General features: G+C 36.4%; 2 protein-coding genes across 9 annotated transcripts in view; one reads left to right on the top strand and one right to left on the bottom strand.

The window, feature by feature from the left end:
- The window catches only part of LOC118262946 (protein purity of essence), a 105,192-nt gene that overhangs the window by 65,232 nt on the left and 18,733 nt on the right, over positions 1-21,227 (top strand). For 3 of the 4 annotated variants that reach the window (XM_050697554.1, XM_050697555.1, XM_050697553.1), the window contains exons 89-97: positions 40-174; positions 664-822; positions 1,222-1,404; positions 3,216-3,364; positions 3,767-3,896; positions 4,180-4,355; positions 4,734-4,874; positions 5,308-5,497; positions 5,769-6,437. The exons of the other annotated variant lie outside the window; for it this stretch is intronic. In XM_050697554.1, the coding sequence (XP_050553511.1) occupies positions 40-174; positions 664-822; positions 1,222-1,404; positions 3,216-3,364; positions 3,767-3,896; positions 4,180-4,355; positions 4,734-4,874; positions 5,308-5,497; positions 5,769-5,993 (1,488 nt within the window). In that variant the 3' untranslated portion in view covers positions 5,994-6,437. Of the gene's footprint in view, positions 1-39; positions 175-663; positions 823-1,221; positions 1,405-3,215; positions 3,365-3,766; positions 3,897-4,179; positions 4,356-4,733; positions 4,875-5,307; positions 5,498-5,768; positions 6,438-21,227 lie in introns of those variants that run through there. 4 annotated transcript variants of the gene reach the window in all.
- Positions 8,416-21,227, bottom strand: part of LOC118263055 (aquaporin AQPAe.a) — an 83,526-nt gene continuing 70,714 nt past the window's right edge. For all 5 annotated transcript variants that reach the window (XM_035574813.2, XM_035574815.2, XM_035574817.2 and 2 more), the window contains 5 exons: positions 18,098-18,241; positions 15,399-15,470; positions 14,552-14,689; positions 14,007-14,087; positions 8,416-9,236 (listed from right to left, as the gene is read on the bottom strand). In XM_035574813.2, coding sequence (XP_035430706.1) covers positions 9,132-9,236; positions 14,007-14,087; positions 14,552-14,689; positions 15,399-15,470; positions 18,098-18,241 — 540 coding nt within the window. In that variant the 3' untranslated portion in view covers positions 8,416-9,131. The remainder of the gene's footprint in view (positions 9,237-14,006; positions 14,088-14,551; positions 14,690-15,398; positions 15,471-18,097; positions 18,242-21,227) is intronic.

Here is a 21,227-nt window from a genome sequence, read left to right as displayed (position 1 = left end):
TACCCATTTACGAAGTGCATGTTATTGCCCTGTCCGTAGAAACACGCCCCGTGTGTGAAGCCGACCCTGGTGTGCACGGACTCTGACGAGCTTAAGGAGTTCATCAGTCGTCCCGCACTCAAGTACATACTGCGCTTCCTCACGGGACTCGCCGCCGACCACGAGCCCACGCAGGTAACTAATTTATAGTATTTTTAGTTTAGTTCAGGTTATTGGTGCTATATTTCGGACTACAATCTAAAAAACTTTTAATTAACTTTTTCTGGCAGTGTCAGCTTGAATTGAGATTATTAAACTTTAGGTATTGTTATTTTATAAAAAAATCCATTGTTATGATTTACAAATTATAAACAGCTGTATGTTTTATTTCATTGAAAAATATATGACTTACGTAAACTGTTACAGGATTCTCGACTAATCTCCAAGATACATAAGGATTCTTATTGATGAATTCCACGATTGTTATTATACAAAAATACTATTTCTGTAAAAGTACTTCATAGACAATACCAGTCACTGTTGACAATTCAATAAAGTGTAGATAATAAATAAAATTGCTAAAATGTTTATATTAAATCTTTATTTGCTTAAAATGTAGGTACATAGGAAATTACATTTTGGAAGATCCATATACATTCGGCCTTTTGTTGGTTTGTTTCCTAGATGCTAGTATGCGAGAAGGTGATCCCGATAGTGCACCGTCTGGAGCAGGTGTCGTCGGGCGAGCACGTGGGGTCGCTGGCCGAGAACCTGCTGGAGGCGCTGCGCTCCCAGCCGCAGTGCGCCGCCAAGGTGCAGCAGGTCCGGGACTTCACCAGGCAGGTCTGTAACGTCACGTGTTTACTATATGGGGTGTTTTGTGTAATTGGCAAGAATACATTTTTATGATAAAAAGATAACGCGTGCAAGTACACAACGGCACATATTATCCTGTATGTACCATGTAGAAGAATCATTTTGTAACTAAGCCTATCTTAAACACCTCAATCATTTTAGCCTAGCTTCACTGACAGACAGACTGACGGACAATTCAATTTAACGTTTCAAAAGTGCCATATTTAGGATTAATTGAAATAAATGCTTTGATTTTGTCTTTTAATGAACTAACTTTCATTGATTCTGTAGTGTTACTATTTATCAGTATAAGTACGCTGAAGATGTTATTTCATAAAAGAAACCAAAAACATATTTTAAATAACAAACAAACTATTAACTCAACAGGAGAAGAAACGCCTAGCGATGGCAGTCCGCGAGCGGCAGCTAGGCGCGCTGGGCATGCGCAGCAACGAGCGCGGGCAGGTGACCGCGCAGTGCTCGCTCACGCAGCAGGTCGCCGACCTCGCCGAGGAGAACGGCGCCGTCTGCTGCATCTGCCGGGAGGGGTACAAGTACCAGCCTACTAAGGTAATAAATACATTGTTTCTTTGCTTATTCAGAATAATACTTGTCTTCAAACTGTATTTTTACTCTTAGTCATTGTCTTTGAAAGGGAAAGAACGAAGCACAGTGTTTTAGAAACCCTTGGGGGAGGACATTTTTAGCTAATAGCGTATATCGATGTAGTTAGTCCTAATAACACAAATTGCAAAAGAAACCCCATGTCAATTATTTTTAGTTTTCGAGAAAAAAAATACTAAATTTGCTAATTCGGAGTGTGGTTTAAATAGGATTTTTAAAAATTTTTCTTTTATATTTAAAATAAAGAGCAAAATTTGATATCTGGATTTTATCACATATATTTATGTGTTATTCAAGCTTTACAACACGAATGAATTGTAACTAGGTACAAAGATATTTGCAAAAAATCCAATTATAGTTTCTATTTTTTATTTTTTTATTGACATAGTTTCCGCACGAAATCTTCATGGTAAATGATAGTTAGCCTTTTGTACTATGTACTTAAATTAAATCAGACACATAATCCGTGGTATTACAAAATTATGTACAATTGAAAAAAAATCTAAGCGCCTTTATTATTACAAATAGCAAAGTCAACAATCAGCACTTTGCTTTTTAAATGATACAATAATTTTATCTAGAGAAGTCGACATTTTAGAAGATGATGCTTAAAATAAATTCTTAGTTAATCTACCATATAGCAAAAGTCATGTCATGATAGTTTGCAATTAAAAATCGTGTGGTGACTATTACTAGGACCTACGTAATTGAAAGAAATACACATTAAAACATGTATATATTAAACATATCTTTATGGTAAATTAAATAAGAATTTATTTTAAGCATCATCTTCTAAAATGTCGACTTCTCTAGATAAAATTATTGTATCATTTAAAAAGCAAAGTGCTGATTGTTGACTTTGCTATTTGTAATAATAAAGGCGCTTAGATTTTTTTTCAATTGTACATAATTTTGTAATACCACGGATTATGTGGCTGATTTAATTTAAGTACATAGTACAAAAGGCTAACTATCATTTACCATGAAGATTTCGTGCGGAAACTATGTCAATAAAAAAATAAAAAATAGAAACTATAATTGGATTTTTTGCAAATATCTCTGTACCTAGTTACAATTCATTCGTGTTGTAAAGCTTGAATAACACATAAATATATGAGATAAAATCCGGATATCAAATTTTGCTCTTTATTTTAAAGATAAAAGAATTTTTTTAAAAATCCTATATAAACCACACTCCGAATTAGCAACTTTAGTATTTTTTTCTCGAAAACTAAAAATAATTGACATGGGGTTTCTTTTGCAATTTGTGTTATTAGGACTAACTACATCGATATACGTTATTAGCTAAAAATGTCCTCCCCAAGGGTTTCTAAAACACTGTGCGAAGGTACCTTCAAGATTCAGTATTTTACTTCACCTATAAATGTAGTGTCTAGCTTAGGATACATTTATACGGACGCAGAGCTGAAATCTAATTAATAACATAACAAATACAACTTTATCTCCACAGTGTAGCACACATTATTTCAGAGAAAGTCGCACGCTTATTGGTACGCGCGTATTCGCACGATTAATTTATTGTGCGTTTGTATGGTGGAGATGAGGTTTAATTTGTTATTAATAGTTGGTATTACGTCTTAATGTGCTTACTCGAGAGGAACGATATTCAAGAGGAAACACCAGGTTTCATAATCGTAGTCTAAACTTTCATTCTTCCATAGATAACATAATTTCAGTAGAAGCCATTTTTATAATTATTCAACTATCTAATATGCGTTTATCGTACCGGTGTACAGGTGCTAGGTATCTACACGTTCACGAAGCGTTGTCCGGTGGAGGAGTACGAGGTGCGCGCGCGCAAGACGCTGGGCTACACCACGGTGTCGCACTACAACATCGTGCACGTCGAGTGTCACATGGCCGCGGTACGACTCGCGCGGGCCAGGTATGAGAGCAAACTATTTATAAATATTATATTAGTTGGATGCAGGTCACCTCCAACCGGCCTATATGAGAGTCATTAGGGGAGGCCTATGTTCAGCAGTGGACGTCTTATGGCTGATGTGATGATGATGATGATGATGACGATAGATGATGATATTAGTTTTATTAAACACTAATCCTTGAAGTTCTTGGAAAGAGGAGGGACTTACCTTATCAGTTTATACATTGCAAGCTAATGCGACTAGTATGTCATGTGAACTATGGTAAAACTGTCGAGAAAGTTCACGTATTACGCATGACAAAGCCGCGGCGCTAAAAGTTATGTAGCACAGTTCTATCAGTAGCCTATCCTAGCTCTTTATTTCCTTATCAGTTTATTACAATTTTAATTACCCTTCTACAGAGACGAGTGGGAGAGTGCTGCGCTACAGAATGCATCGACTCGCTGCAACGGTCTGCTCCCCTTGTGGGGGCCGCATGTACCCGAGCCGGCATTCGCTAGCTGTCTCGCTCGGCACACCACTTATTTACAGGTATACATTCATTCAAACATGATTATTGAGAATGTATAACGTTATTAAACTATGCTATCAACGCCGTTGTAAACTATTATCTAATGAAATAATTAATACACTTACATCGTCACTCTTAATGGTAATGGTAATGCGCATGGGTTGCGCAAACTTGCGCCACCTTTTTACCTCAATTTTAATATTTAATTGTGTTTCAATATCTATTATAAAGATAAAGCTTCTGTTTGTTGGTAGTTTTACTATAAATCCAAGTGTTAAAAACGTATTGTCCCCCCCCCCCCAGGAATGCACGGGGCACCGCGACATCGGGCACACGTGCACGCTGCACGACCTGAAGCTGCTGCTGCTGCGGTTCGCGCGCGGGCGCACGTTCCACGACGACACGGGCGGCGGCGGCCCGCTCTCCAACATGCAGCTCGTGCCCGCGCTCGTGCACATGGCGCTCTACGTCATCAACACGTACGTCGTACTATTACTATGTCTTTTAGAGACTTTTAGACTTGTTTTCTATCATTAATGAATTAACCTGAAACGTCGTTTGTACTGCGTTGAAAAGTATTCCAAATGTCATCATCAGGGCTAAATAAAACAAAATTAACGCACAACAAATAGGGTTGTCAATATAAATATTCAAAAAGTAACCAACATTCAATTTCAGCTTTGGTCACAAACTATCATTAATAAATACTCAACGTGGCTAAAAACATAGTTGCGCAAAACACTACGCTATGCGCTACTGCGCAAAACAGCGCTGTAGCAGTATACAGGTTGCGCAAAATAGCGCATCCACACTGCGCAAAATAACGCATTATGTGTCTACATTTCCCATGTACACAGGAGCCGTGTGTCAGCCCGCGAGGTGTCTGCGCTGGAGGCGGCGCTGGCCTGGGCGCCGGCGCGACTGCTGGAGTCCGCGCACGACGCCGAGGGCCCGCTCTACTTCCTCACACTCATGCTCATGCTCTACCCACACGCCAAGTAAGTTCATAAACACACACAATTTACTAACTGTGAAGTCAATTCAGGAGGACTAAGGGGAGGCCTTTGTTCAGCAGTGGACGTCTCTCGGCTGATGATGATGATGAAGTCAATTCAGTTCTTTAACAGCCTATGTACTGTTTAGTGAGATAACTAAGCAGCAAAGCGTGACACACGACGCGCATCTCATAGTCGCGACTTATGAATATGAGTCCCTGACGTATTTTAAAACTAGTCGAGTTAAACGTAACTGTTTTGGTATGTCTCGTGAAAATTGAGAATATTGAACATTTTAAACAAATTCAAAATAAGAAATTCTAGAATACGTTTTTATTAGTACCAAAATCATCTTAGCTTCTCAATCTGCAAAACCAACCTCTAAAAAGATATTCTAAGTCAGATGTTATAATTAATAACCCACTTCTGTGTACAGATGGCGTGCGGTGAAGGTGGACATGTTGAAGCGCCTGCTAGTAATCGGCCACGTGCGCGCGGTGTGCCCGGCCGGGCCCGCCATACGCGCGCTGCCGCCCGACCAGCGCGCGCTCAAGCAGTGGCAGGACTACAAGCCCTACGCGCTCTTTGTGGCCATCATCGATCAGCTGTACACTGTCATGTTCAAGGTAACTATGACTTGGATTTAAATTTTTAAATTTTCTTTAGAAACGTTTGGGTAAATCTAGAAAATAATGTGTTATATTTCGTTTCTTTGGTCGACTTTTTGCAAAAAACACCAAAGAAAATCGTCTTCGCAGAAAATACGGGAGGTGTGCTAAGCGCATTTCAAATGCAACCACTACTTTTCACCAGTTACTATATTACTTACTTATTAACGACTCATAGCAATGAGTCGTTTATAAAAATACAAATACTAATATACCTTCTCTTCAACAGAACGTAACCGCAACAACAGTAGACCAGTGGCCAGTGAAACTCGCCGAGTACATCCGACACAATGACGAAGCGAACGGCAAGGCGGCCGAGCGCATAGTGACCACTCTCACCGACGAGCTGCTGCCCTGCGCCTCCTTCGCGGAGTTCTGCGACGCCGCCGGCTTCCTCGAGGACATCCCGGAGCCCGACGCCTTCCTACAGACACTCATAGACGAACAACCTTGAGAGTGGCCCGCGCCACCGCACTGCCTTGGTTACAACGGGTGCATGGCCATCTAACAAAAAAAATATAACATTCTATAGTCCCCTAGAAAATAGCTTGTGTATCAACATATTACTCAATGTATGCCGTAGTTTTAACGCTGTTCGTATCTCTACAGATTGTATTCTTTGATAAAGTGGTGTCGTGAGATGGCACATGAAATAGTTCAGTCAACAAGGCCGTGTCATCCCTTCACTGGCGGCTCGAGGCTTCTATTATCACATAATTAATCTAAAACTATAACACATGACTATGCTTCTAGTGTTCTAATATCCTTTCTCTTCTTCCTGTCCTTATATGCTGTTATTTATACAATGTAAAATTATTCTGTATTGCATTTTGAAAATGTTCGTGCTTCTATTGTAATTGCAGTTTGGGTTTACTATAATAAAATAGAATCTGCTTCAGTTCTGAGTTTTATTTGAAATCATTGTTTGGGGCCAACTTTATGGAGTTGAAATAGTTGGCTCTCATCACAAAAATCCTGTACATAATTAGCTATTTAAATTATTAGAATACTGAAGGTATTTTTCCACATAGGTTTACCAGAAGTGATAAAACAAAGCCTTATAATAAATTATAGAAAACTTGACCACCTCATAAAAATAACTTAAAACTTTTAAAGAATACGTGGTAGACGAAGTACATAAAATCCATCCAAAGTAGTCTACTTTCTACCGAAATTTTCAAAAATCTAATATATTGAAATACTGTCGTATGACCTATTCTGTAATTGTCAATTCGAAACATTCGAACTGTATTCGATTGCATTCTCGCCTGACCTACGAATGATCCCTTTAGACGCAACCTTTCTCGATCAACCCAGTAACGCAACATAGGTAAAATAACAGGCGAACTAAACAAGGGGAATCAGGCACGATGGAATATTTTTTTCGTGTTTTTGTAAAATAATCTGATCAAGAGATCTAAAGATGGCCGCCAGCCAGGCTACAACAACAATATCTTATGTCACGAGCACGAATTCTGAAGTATGTAGGTTAGTGCAGTGTACCTGTGTAGTGTGTACCTGTGTACCTGTCTCACGCCATGCGCCATGACAAAGCTCATCGCCCCGCCCTTGACCCCGCGCCACATTTTTAACTGCGCCGGCGCATAGCGATCCCAGTCACGACACTTGCGAAACTAAATGAAGATTAGTTCATATTGTGAGATAATTGTGTTATAACGAAAATTCTATCATGATCCACATTAAAACGGTCAAGTACGCAATGTGTCAACTTCAGGTCAAAGTCGCATGTTATGAAGCTTTTACGCTCACTTGCGCTTACTCGACTTAAGTATGTAAGTGGAACTTTTCATATATTACTAGATGATAATTATTAAGTTTACACGTTGGACGCCATAAGGGACAGCATGCGAGACACGATATGGGAGGATTTGCCCTCGACAGTTTTCTGTCGGCAGTCAAAAGGTTTAATAGATTACTAGGAGAGAACCAATCGTATTGCGTATTGTGAAAAAGGTATCTTTTTTATATTTGATGGGTCGACATTTGGCCACTATCTCTATGATATTAAGTGATGAAAATCTCATTATCTTGGGTGTTGGAGATATGACCCTATCTCTACAACACCCAAGATAAAACTAGCCGTGGCTTTTACAATTAAAAGAGCCATCCCATTTGACGAAACATTTAGGCAAACCGCGGTTTAAACCAAATGTGTAATAAGGAATGCAAATGCCCTATAATCTTAATTACATTTGTAGCACTTAGAATAGTGCACAATGTACCTAAGTTCATTAAACTTGCATTATGCTGTTGACAGCCTAATAACATTTAGGTAATTAGTTCGCACTTTATGTGATAATGGCTTGCACTCGCCGAGAGTGCAGTCATTACGGTTGCAAATGAGCTCTTAAAAGCGTTAGAAGGGGCTAAGTAAGCTCAGTGTTAATTTTAATCTATTTGTGGTATTTAGTATGTAAAGGTTAATTTACTTGTGTTGTTTGTGTTGAGAACCGATATTTAATGAATCATGTGGATAGATGCAGGCTTTAGCTGGCTTTTTATAGGTAGCGTCGGTGCGTTTTCGTAATTTATCTGAGAATTTCTATGAATTCGTTTCTGAATCATACAATTTTATTTCTTTATAATATATGACTATCCGGAGAGGCCTCTCCTGCCTCATTCTTGCATTAACTTCAGTTTAAAAATTATATGTATTCAAGTCATAGGCAAAGTTAAATGGACTGGCTTCAAAAAATTAAACCATCAGATATTTTATTATTAGGTTGGTCCTTCTTCCTACTTAGGTACCAATTGTTATTTTTCATGGCTTGAATTTTATAGATATTATAGAGTTCCTTTTCTCAATGATGTGGTGATAGGTGTTTAATGCAAATGAGTAAAATAACAACACAATATTATAATGATGACATTTATTTAAAAAAAAAATCATTTCGTGTGAGAAATTTCGATGTGAATACCCACTAGTGTTACATTTACCTCACAATATTTATATTTATAATTAATCACATAACTTGCACAGGCACTCGAGTATGGACGCGTTATAGTAGACGTCCACTTAAACATACTTTATTCACATAATATAAATAAACTTAATTCATATAAACTTTTATTTGTATATCTATAACTTAAATTACAATATCTTACTCCGACATAACGGTTTCGAATCGTAGTAGTTTTTTTTTTCATATTTTTCGTAAAACAATAAAATAATAATATTTTTGTAATAAAACCTTTGGATTTCTCGTCGAGCATAGTGACAGACTAATATAGTAAACAAGTATAAGCCCATTGACAAAGTCCTTAAACAATTTGGTCCAACATTTGAACAGGGTATATCAATAAGCTAATACTAGCCTTGCGCGTACTACCACCGAATATTATCACCAATATCTAATTCAATTTTAGGAGACAATTTTTAGTGAATTTTACATGCATTTCTGTTAACATATTGTACTATGATATATTACAATTTCTATAATAAATTGATGATAATTTAGACTCATTTTTGGCAAATTAGTTTAGAATGCTTGGGTAGTGTACACGCAAGGGGGGTTACATTAAGGCACGATGTGTCGCCGGCGTGGTTCGCAGACGGGTGTGAAGCAGTCGTCTAGAAGTCGTAGGAGCCGCTGTCGCCTGCCTTGCCGATGCGGAAGATGAACTTGTACACAATACCAGCTACCACACCTCCGGCGATGGGGCCCACCCAGTATACCTGCAGACAAATGATACAGACGTACAGTTATTATTACGATTGATAACATAATACATAAGACTAGTTGCCGTATTCAGAGTCATTTAATGGTTACTTAACTTAGTCCGTAGCAATTGTTTTCGATACAAACTCGCTAATAAGAATTAGTTTTAATGTCTCTGAGTGCGGTAATAGGTAGGAAAGGAGGATAAATAAGCCAGTAATCAAAAGAGGATGTATTCTGCTATCTTTGCAGTAGGTGAAGCTACAAAAATGCGTACAAAAGTGCCTTCCTATTTTCTTCCTTCTTGTCTATTTGAATAAATAATTTTGATTTTGACTTTGAATGCAAAAGTCTGGCTAGAATCTTCTAGAACTTTCAACCTTTTTTTATAGAAAAACTATGAAAGCAACCCTTGAGGCATCCTAATTTAGGTACACCAACTTTACTTCGAGCCCCAGTATCCATCTGGCTTAATTACGAAACATTTACTAATGTTGTACTTCGGGCAGTTTAGCCGCGAGTTTAAAAAACAACAAAGAACATTGAAGTTTCTCTCCTCGCGTGACTGATGAGGTCCGACTTTCTTCGGGTGCTCATTTATTTTTATTGGGTGCTAGTCATTTCTATTTATGTATCGACAACATATTGTTATTTAGCCGTCCATTTGTATTGATTACAGTATACACATTCTGTACTCTTATTACGGGTGTGTTTTACGTTTGGAGTGCGCGCTCGGCGTTATGGGTTGGTTTATTCATTGAGTTTACCTAGATACTATCTACCGTAATCAGAGCCAATTAATGATTACTTAAACTATACCTTAGTAGATTGAAATTAATTGCTAAGATTTTTTTTTAATGGGTCAACCCGCCTCTACCTCCCATTCCGTTGCAACTCCTGTAAGCCAGGAATTACAGTGAATACAACAATGAAAACACCGGAACATTGAAGTCCAGTCAGCGTCACAGGGATGTGAACGACTGTCTTGGATCCCGCAACGAAATAAATCAAAGATATTATTAGAGGAGAAGGAAATTGCTGAGATTTACTAAGTTAACTAACCATTAAATTACTCTCTTTGAATACGACAGTAAATGATGACAGAAAAGTGAATTTTCACTTCGCTACAATCTCCTGCCATTAGTTTCCTAGTAAGATGGCCTACAGCGCCTTACTTTAATTCACAAGTTAAGTTATTTATGTACATAGTAACAAGTTTCAAAGTCATTGTCACGCGAGTTAGCGTCAGTTATAGTGCAACCGTGAACGAGTTAATGTGTATTACATAAATGTAGGAAGGGCATAGCTACGTAAGATATAAGTATTACATAGCGAGTGTGAAGTCCGCTTTTCTTTCTAATTGTTACTTTAGTACCTAAGTTAATTATTATTCTTCTTATGTAACAACACTATTCCAGACACGTAAAGTATTCATTCGTTCCAAATAAAAGAAATAGACACTTATTTCAAACTAGCTTTGAACTTCCAAGCGATTTCACCCTATCTGCTTGGCTTCTATTGATCGTAGCGTGATGTTTAAGAGCCTATGTATAACCTTCCTCAATAAACAGACTAACTTTCCAATACAAAAAAATCTATACGGTCCCGTAGTTGCGGAGATTAAGCGGCGTTTAACCAAACAAACAAACTCTTCAGCTTTATATAATAAAAAGTACAAGTTGAAATGAATCTTTTTAAACAGTAGCCAGTGAAAATCAAAACAATTTCGATTTCCCGGTACTAAACACTTATGAAATCATTCATATAACACATATTACAGTACCCATGCTATAATGCCCATGTTATATGTTTCAAGTGTTCGCATTATATGTCAGCCATCACTCACAGCTGATGGGCCCTCACTTCCTATCGTTAGGTAACCATGGCAACGTTTATTTTGTTTATACCATTATGTTACTGCTATAGAATCGTACGCATGCGAGGAAATTATATCTCAGTACAATGTTCACGCTTACTTTCGCTTAAAGTAAGTGTAGCGTGAAATATCTTGGCGTTAGATAAGTACATAGTATTATGTAATATTGGGCTTAATGTTTTTCAAAGGGACAGATAGAGGTGTATCTGCTGTCAACCATTTGATGTGCCCAACGTTATACAATTCTCAGAATTTAGTGAAAAATATTAAATTTAGAATTACTAATTACTGAAGTATAGTTCCTGACCTGATCTGAAACTAAGTGAGTTACCTTGTAATTACTAGATTTAACCGTAAAACATACCTAATTAATTTACCTAACTAGATCTGAATAAGTAAGTTAAGTATACCTATTTTATAAATTCTAACCATATTTAATGGTAATGAAAAATAAAATAACACTAGGTAAACATAAAGTATTCATTAGAAAACGGTGCAATTGTCTGAATGATGTAACACATAAGTTTACAACCATGATAATAGTGCTTAACGTTATGGTATTTCAATTTGCACGTAATAAATATTATACTAAGATCTAATTTTAGGTCAATGCTAAGAGATGCATGCGTTATTGATTTGTATAGGGCTATTAAATAAGATAATATTCTTTCTGAGAAAAAGAAGCTGGTACGGTTTCCAAGAGTTGTGGAAACTTAACGAGCTTTAAGTTTTGTTGATACTTAGAACTGTTTTTTAGTCTTTTGTAGGCAATTCACCAGTGCAGTTTAAATAAATACATAATCACACTAATATTATAAATGTGAAAGTTAGTTTATTTGGATGTTTGTCCTTCAATCACGCTGAAACTACTGAACGGATTTCAGTAAAATTTGGTATACAGACAGGGTATGAGCTGACTTGGGTGATAGGATAGTGATAGGACTTTTTATCCCACGGTAACGCGGGCGAAGCTGCTGGCAGGAGCTAGTGTTGTTAGGTGTAAAATTCGTCAATTAATTGCGTCATTTAAAATAAATCTTTCAGTTTAATGATGTGCTCTTCTACGATGGTCTATTTGCTGTGATTTTTCAAGGTTCGTATTTTTTGAAAAAAATAAGACGAATTCTTTAAGAAAAGTTAAATATTTATAGACTAGTAAATAAGCTCACATTACTAAGTAGACATTATTAGCAGAATTTACTTTACCTATACATATAAATATGTAATTTTCCGGCTAAGCCTCATATTTGCAGTCGTTGGAAAACAATTTAACTGAACGCCGTGTTAACAATAATGGCCTTGTTTTACTATTTGCACACAAAATACTATTTACAGCACGAACTAATAAGTTCTAGGGATAGACATTAGTAGAATTTACTTATATAAGGAGTTTATTTAAATTTTTATGGAATTTTAATTCCAAAAAACGTATGTGAAGAAAAAATACTCATGAAAAAATAATGTTTGCATTGTACAGAATACATGGTTCATGGAAGTATATGGTATAAAAAACTGGCAAAAATAAATGCGTTTTCGTAGAGACCTATGAGCATAAAGAGTCATGAATAATTACACCATTTTATTTTTGCTGGCCAAAGTATTAGAATATTTTTGAGATGGAATATATTGGTAGAAGATAATATGGATTGGACGCAAAAAGCTTTACTCAAAGAGGAGTGGAAGAAAGGTAGGGAGGCCTTTGCCCTGCAGTGGGACGATCATGGCTGAAAACTAAACTAAAACTATTATATCAGTAACTGGCATGTCACAGGATTCTAACCCTTCTCTATTCGAATTCTTACTCTGAACTTTTGCAGTTACATCTATATTATTCAACTTATATTCAAAAGAAATAACATATAATGATAACAACCATCGAACCAGTCATTAATTACAATTACCCACTAATAAGTAAAGCAAGTTTCTAATTCCCACTTTAAACAAACAAATCATCTTGGCCTTAAAATGCACTGACATTTAACCATACTCTACTCAATCAATCATTTACAAACAATAGTTAATTTTAAACCACTAACTAACTAACTAACTAACCAACTGCACTTTCATTTTAACGAAAGTTAGTTAAGTTTAACTTATTACCGACTTAGAAAGGAAGACATGTTCAATAAAACATAATCAAGTTAAGTTATAAAACGTCTTATAGACCATGAATCATGTTAAAACCTCTATAGTAATCGGAAAGCTGGGGTTTACTACTTATTGACTGATTTTGTTAAACGATTTTGACCTTTATTACATAGGTATAAAGATGATTTTAACAAGAAAAGCGTTTCTGCAACACTATCTATTTGTTGTAGACTAGTAAAATATATCTTATGTTGAACGTTATAAAAGTTAAAATTGGCTGTAATGTAAATAGGATGTGTATGAATACTGAATAGCAGTCTATCAGATGTAAACCCGTTTCATAGGATGTAGCCGGCGCCTGCGCAGGCGAAAGTGTACTCAATAATTAGTTATTGATACTTTGATCATCATTATATGTTATTCAGTTAGGTGTAAAAGCGGAAGAAAGTTTTTGGAGTTTCCAAAACCTTAGTTTTTGTAAAGTAGTTCTGGTTTAAGGACAAAAGTTATAGGACATATTATTATTATATTGACACGCCTTTTATTCTTGAAGGGGTAGGCAGACGTGCACGTTATGACACTGTACAATGTCACAATTTATGCTGTAATTTCCAAGTAATAGGGGGTGAGCCTATTTTCATTTACCGGGCACATTTTCCAGACTTCGTGCGACTACTGAGATATTTTCGAAACACCAAAAATAGTCCAGCAATACTTTGCCAATCCAGTCAGCAGTCAGACCCAGGAATCGAATAAGAGATCCTTGCCTGGCAATCGGCCAACGAGGCAGTCGGAAATAAGAAAATAAAGAAGTATAACTTACCCAGTGTGAGGTCCAGGCTCCCATGATGAGGGCGGGGCCGAAGGAACGAGCGGGGTTCATGCTGGAGCCCGTGAATGGAATCTGTACCAATACAAACACAATTTTAAATACGTTTCAAAGTACAAAACCGTCTAAAATCTGCTATGGCGTAGGCGCAATTAATCTCATTTTTTTTAAAAGAGTAACGAATGGTGTTTGTTGCTCGTTCTTCTCCATTCGAAGCTACACTTTGGAATGAGCACCTAGCTTCACTGGCGGACAGAGTATTATTTATTTTTTTATTTGTTTGTATTTATATTTATGGTTTAATTGGAATAAATAATTTGACATTGACTTATAAGACTAGACTTGAACAAGAACTTGGGAGAATCACAAAATAAGAGATCCCTACGATATTATTGTTGCTTAACTTTATTGCTGAAGCATTCTACAGCAGCACTCGTTTTTTCTTTCTGCTATTTAACTCTGTCTATCAAAAAGTGTTCACGCTACGGAACAGTCCTCTTTAATTTCTCTTAGATATACTTTATTAGTAAAGTACTTACGCAAGCAGCATGGCAGGCGGTGATGCTGAGACCAATAGCGAGAGGCGCGGATCCCTTGATGTCGTTGCGGCGCGCGTCACACACTCCGTGCACGACCAGCACCAACAGGAATGTGATCAGTGCTTCGATGAGGACACCCTGTGGAGGACATACAATATTGATGTTCCTGTTATTGGGCTTTGTATGAGAGACAACACTAACAGCCACCCTCAGAGAAATTTAATGGTTACTCAACCTCGTCCTTAGCAATTGTTTTCGATACAAAATCGTTACTAAGGAATAGTTTAAGTAATCATTAAATGTCTCTGATTGCGGCTGTAAATGATGTGTTCATTGATAGCGTTGTGATGTAATGAAATCTCTCATTGTCAGTGCTAAGCATAACTTTGCATATTTACTGGTTTGTAAAGTAAATGAATAAATCTAAGTTGGGAGAGCCATGCTTCGGAATGAATGAGACGACTCGACCGGGGTGATATTACGGCCTCAAAGAAAACCAACGTGAAACAACGCTTTCGTTGTGTGAGTGATGTTACCGGAGGCCCAATTATCCCTCCATCCCAATTTTCCCAATCCGCGATTCCCCAACAACCCTTAAATTCTTAACTCTCGGCAATGCACTTGTAAGGCCGCTGGTATTTAGGGTGTCAATGGGCGGCGGCGATTGCTCAGGTCAACCGTTTGCTCGTTTACCGGCTTGTTAGAAAAAACAAAAAAATAATAAAAGAAATCAGACCAGTACCTAAATATTTGTTATCAAGAATCCCATATCTAGATACTTATTAACTTTAAAAATAAATAGTTATCTCCGTATCTCTTTACTTAAATTAATGAAAATAGATCTCACCTGTCCCTCGTTCACGTTGGTTGCAAGAGTTGTCATACCGAACCCACCGACCTGCGACTCTGGTATCGCCAACTGCAACACACATATTAATTAGCTCTTCCAATTTAATTGCCGATTAAACACTCATTTACATAAAGAGCGGCGCCTCTCGATGTCACGAAGTAATTTAAAACCATCTAAAAAAACTATTCGGAAATGTCATTTGATTAAAATAGATAAATAAGTACCTATCTAATATTATCGTTGTCAACGGGAATCTATGTGTTTTTATTGCCCATTAAAAGTAACTGTAATATAAGACTGCTTAATTTGAATGCGTTAGTTTGTCAAGTAGATAGATAGATGCACTGCAACATTGTTGATGCGCACTTGACCAGGTTTGCAAAGGTCTTCATCTTGTTTACCCTTTAGCTCCATAAAGCGTATTCAGAAAATCTAGTGCATTTTTTTTACTGTAGTAAGTATTAAGAGATATAAAAATAGTACTGTTTATCATTGAATGTTTTGTTTTGATTCTATATATGTATGTACGAGAAAATTCTAGTAGGTATAAGAAAATGTAATGAAAATATACATAATTACTTCATATGCTAATTAAAAGTCGTGCAAGTCGTGATCATCCTTGTTCGCTCATTAGAGTGAGTGTCAGTGAAATGTCACAGGAAGGCCGATGTGTGAATGGAATAAACAATTATGTAATAAACTATATTGACACGATTATAGTTGAAACTTGATCAGTAACATCTGCGGTAGTGGCGCTGTTATCGTTTTAAGGCTACAAAGTTGTTTACATTTTCTTAGTTCATTTCAAATTCGCAGTATGGCGATTTTGTATTCCCCATTGAAGATCTATTAAGTACATAAGTGGTACTAGAAATACTGACATCTCACAGACAGGCGGCTATCGAAAATCTTTTGTATACTGTACCGTTTAAATAAAGTAATTATGTACTTGTAATTGCAAAATCTTCCCGTCAAGTGATGCAAACTAACCTTCGCTTTGATCCCTCAATTTTGATATTGTTTTTTTTTTTTTGCAATCTCTGGCGAATGTGATATATGACCTATTCAATTTGAGTACTTTTTGTATTCATTCATTATGCTAGTATTGTATGGGTATTATAAAAATCCTGAGTCAATGTCGTAAAGTAAATCGCTGAATTAAGAGCTAACTTGAAGTATATCGCCATAATTATATCAAACGCATGACCTTTTCAAGTACTCATATCCGAAAAGCTTTATAGCAACGTTCAATTAGTTCCACGATTACACTGAAGGTCGCTCCACTTGTTTCTTTATTCTAAGATCATCAGTGTCACGGTGAACGAGACAGTTTTTTACCGAGCGCTCATATAAGGCGATTAGAATGTCGGTGCGATGACTAGCTGTATATGTGCGACGTAATTGCGAGAAATTGTTTGTTTGTCCGTTGGTTGGTTCACTTTTCAGTTCAAAAATTGTTTGGTAACTTTGTTAACATTTCATCAAGTTTCATTATTTACTTAATGTGTCTTAAAGCTTTATTCTTCAAAGCGAAATACGAAAATTGAACTAATCAATGTCTTAATATTAAAAGTAACGGTCTTAGATCTCTTTGAATTTAAATTTGAAAGAAACAGCCAGTACAACACCTTGATTTCAACCTCATTACAAGGATACCCAATCACAGATTTCCTCACAAAGTTCACCCAGATGAACACCTAAGATAAACCCATAGAAATCAATCAAAATTTTGATTCTTACGGACATCTGTCCATCTCCACATGTCGACCCGGGACTTCGTACTTGAAAACTAACATCATCATATCAAAAAAATCTACGTAACGTTTAATCAAAGTTTAAATAGACGTACAACCTTGTACTAAGTATAACTTATTAAAGGAATATTCAATTAAAATGTATCTCGACTTCATTAATAGATGGCTTGTCAAATACTCATACAGTTCATTGCTAACACACGACGTGTGTTACCTAATTGTACATGTATTTATTAAGATCTATATCGAATCATGCGCATCTTTGATCGTTAGCTAATTAACTCATTACAGTCAAGAACTTTTGGGTTCTGTGTTTAATAGAATTATTAAATTAATGTAATGTTGTTATCTAGTTACTTCGTATTATTATGTTCGCATGTAGAATTAATAAGTAGCACTTAATTTAGGTTGTTCGTGTTCGGTTTTCTGGGTGATCTCAAATACTTGATGTAGAAGGATGAGTTTTGATTAAAGATTATTTTTTTATTGAACTTGACGCTGCTGCGTCGCAGCAAGTCATTCTAAAGTATTCTGATTCTCATGAGTAGACGCTAGCGCTATTGGTCGTATTAGTTCCCCGAGTATTACTAATATTCACATGATTAGTAGGTATTTACTAGCATACCCAGCGAACTCCGTTTCGCCATCAATGATTTTGCCTCTTTTTCTGCTTTTCTCTTAATTTTCTTTGCTACAAACCTCACGGAGCCCAAAACCTTTCAAACAATCGCAAAACCGTGGAAAGCGGTTCGTGCGTTATGGAGTTATGACATCAGGAAGGAAAACCCGACTTATTTTTATACCTATTATAGATAAATAATGATCTAACTGACTAACAAAAATCACATAAATTCCCATTGACTAAAACTCGACTTAAAAACCTCACAACTGTAATCTAAATAACAAAATCAACACTACAGATATATTTCATAAGCTACTTACCCTGATGAAGGCGGCTCCAGCGATAGCACCGAGGGTTTGGACGATGATGTAGCAGATGGCCTTCAGGACCTTGATCTCACCAGACGCGAACAGTCCCAGCGTCACCGCGGGGTTTATGTGACCTCCCGACACATGGCCGATAGCCTGCGGACAAACACAAGTCATATTTAATAAAACATATCAACATTACAATGTTATAATGATGTATGTATAAATAATGTTATGTAATACCTACAAATAGAAAAATCGTTATGTTTTTTTTTATTTTGCCGCCAAAAAATTAATTTGGATGGGCACAGATAATAAATATTAGTTTTTTTTATGTCAAATTCAGTATGAATATGCGCTATTCGAAATTCAAACAATTAGATCGAAAAGTAAATTCTTTCCAGCCAGAGCTTGAAGACTTTTTATTATTTTTTTTTCTTTCTTGTTGTGTGAAGCAAAGGAAACACTAGTTCGGCCTACTTTTTCGCCTTGTCTTAAGGTCCCTGTTTAACGTATGGTAACCAAATTCATTTTGTGTTTTTACACTGTGTATATGTATAGTTTATTTATTAAAGGACGTTAACCTTTATTAAACGATATGATATTTGTTGAATCACATATCAAAATGATCTAGCATCGACACTAACCCTTTAATGAATATGTATTACCGGCGTGCGACAGGTATATTAGCTAATATAATTTACAGCTCACGCGCCGATCTCTGATATAATTTAAACTTCAAAGGGCAAATTCGCGTATATGGGTAAAATGTTACCGAGTAAAATAATAATAGAGGATTCATCTTGAATGTGAGAAATATATTTTAGAGTAAAATGACTATCGGCAAGACCGGGTTTCTTTGACCCTAGAAGGTAACATTGATTCAAATTCTATAACCAATAGGAATCCAGAACAAAGCGTATATTCCATTTTCATTGGTTTAAAAATTTGGGTCAAAGTTACCCCATAGGGTCAAAGAAACCCGATCTTACATTAATTGCTCTCCTTTGGTTTTGGATGAATAAAAGCACCAGATGTGTAAAACTTTTCACAGACAAAAGTGGTAATCAAAGCATTTATTTCAATTAAAAGAGAGAAAATTAATGAGCACCATAGATCTCCAGTCCTTTAAGAACCAAAACAGGACATCTATAAATTTCCCAAGCGACGTTAAACAGACGTAGGCATCACCTAACTGAACGTGCCGCTATCGCATTATAAATCTCAATTTATCTGCGGTAACGAACTTAAATTGTAATTGGATGTATTGCCTGGTAATCGGCAAACATCTGAGCAATGTGAGGAGGTTTTATTGTTTTATAATTGTGCCTTTATGCTGTCATTATATTGGTGCCATGTTGCGATGTAGATTGCGTCTGGTTTAGCACGCTTTTGGGTAGCATTTGGTATTTTGTTTCAGTATTCCTTATTGATCTTACTAAGGCTTTCGCAGTGTTAGCTTCGCATAAAAGCGTAGCGTTATTTTTGCGTTTCAGTCGTATAAATACTTATTCATTCTTACTCTAAATATGAGCCTCTAGCATGGCCTGAAACTAGTCGAGTTGCTCGTCAAACAGACATGTGATTAAGCCGATAACAGGATAATTTATTTAGTATGTCTCACGAAAGTTATAATAAAATGATGTATTGTTTTAGTTTTTGCTTTGATATAGATCCAGGATGAAAGAAAACCAATAATAGCATTACATGTAAGTTGATCTGTTTTTGTTCTAACTCTCATCAACGTACAAACAAACTTCCAGATCTATCTGTTATACTAGACAGAGCTTGACAACATAATTTATAGGTACGACAAAAACATCAGTCGAGACGCTAGGTACAGTTCTCATCATTCATAATAAATTGCTAGTTTATCTCATTCGTGAGCTAATCGTTGAGCATCAAACGGTATAATACCAAAGTCGTTAATACCCTCGCGTGAGGGAGCCACTGAATCATCCGTGCACTATGACGTCACAGGTCAACTCTATATATTTATTAGCAATTAACATTTTTACATATAGGTAGGTACATTATGTCATAAGTGTGCATTCTATGTAGGTCAGGGTAATACGAGAATTAAATTAGTGCAATTAACTGATTTTTTTTTGCAAATAAATCGCTTCTTTATGTAGTTCGTGTGATGGTTTATAATTGATCCATTTGTTTGGTTTTTGTAAACACTTTTATTAGTTGGATAGAATTGAAAAGCACCAGTATGTAAGAATCTATAACTATATATTTCTAGCTAGTCAGGCAAAATTCGTACCGCCTCAAACAATTTTTTCTCACCTTTTCTTGGACACAAATAATTTAAGACCAAAATTAGCCAAATCGGTCCAGCCTTTTCGAGTTTTAGCGAGACTAACGAACAGCAATTGATTTTTATATAAGTAGCTCAATATTGAAGTTAAATACTACCGGAATCCAAAACAACGCGTTTTACCAGTATACTAGAAAGATCTAACTAACTATACGCCACTGTTTCCAAAACATACAATTAAAAAGGATTGTTCTATAATTATAAGTAAAGCATGGAGTACTTCCAGTATATAAACTGCAATGGCTTATAATTCCCACGCAAGTTATGGGTTAACTGAGGACAATGGGTTGTTATAGTGCAGATGGGCAATTAGGTAATCCATGGCATGAGTTGGCGAGGTGACGTGTGGAGGATCTATTAATCTTTATAGGTACATAATAGTACATATATGTAAGTATTTATTATGTCTTTATTGCAAGAAGAATTATTTGAAGTTAAATGTTACCGCTTTGACGTAAAAACTAAGGAAATTGGTGCATTAATTAGAAAATAGAGGTGTTATCAAGTAAAAGACTGCATAGTTGGTGCGGTGACTGGGCAACCGATTGCCGTGCAACGTGTAGCAGATTCGCAACTCTTTATGTGATCCAAAAATAGTTGGTCCAGGTCTGGGTGTCATGTGTATTTGAATTGGTATGTTTGTAAACGCACCCACGGCACAGGAGAAAATCCTAGTGTGAGGCAAAGTTTAAAAAAGAAGAAAAACATGTATAAAAACGATGTAAGATTAAACTTAAACTATCCCAGCAAACAAACTCGAGGGCGACAAGCAGACCAGACGAACAACCGACACATTTAATAAAAAATGCAAAACATATA

This window comes from Spodoptera frugiperda, chromosome 12, assembly GCF_023101765.2.
Source record: "Spodoptera frugiperda isolate SF20-4 chromosome 12, AGI-APGP_CSIRO_Sfru_2.0, whole genome shotgun sequence".
Classification (NCBI taxonomy): domain Eukaryota; kingdom Metazoa; phylum Arthropoda; class Insecta; order Lepidoptera; family Noctuidae; genus Spodoptera; species Spodoptera frugiperda.
This window is presented reverse-complemented; position numbering and strand designations above follow the sequence as displayed.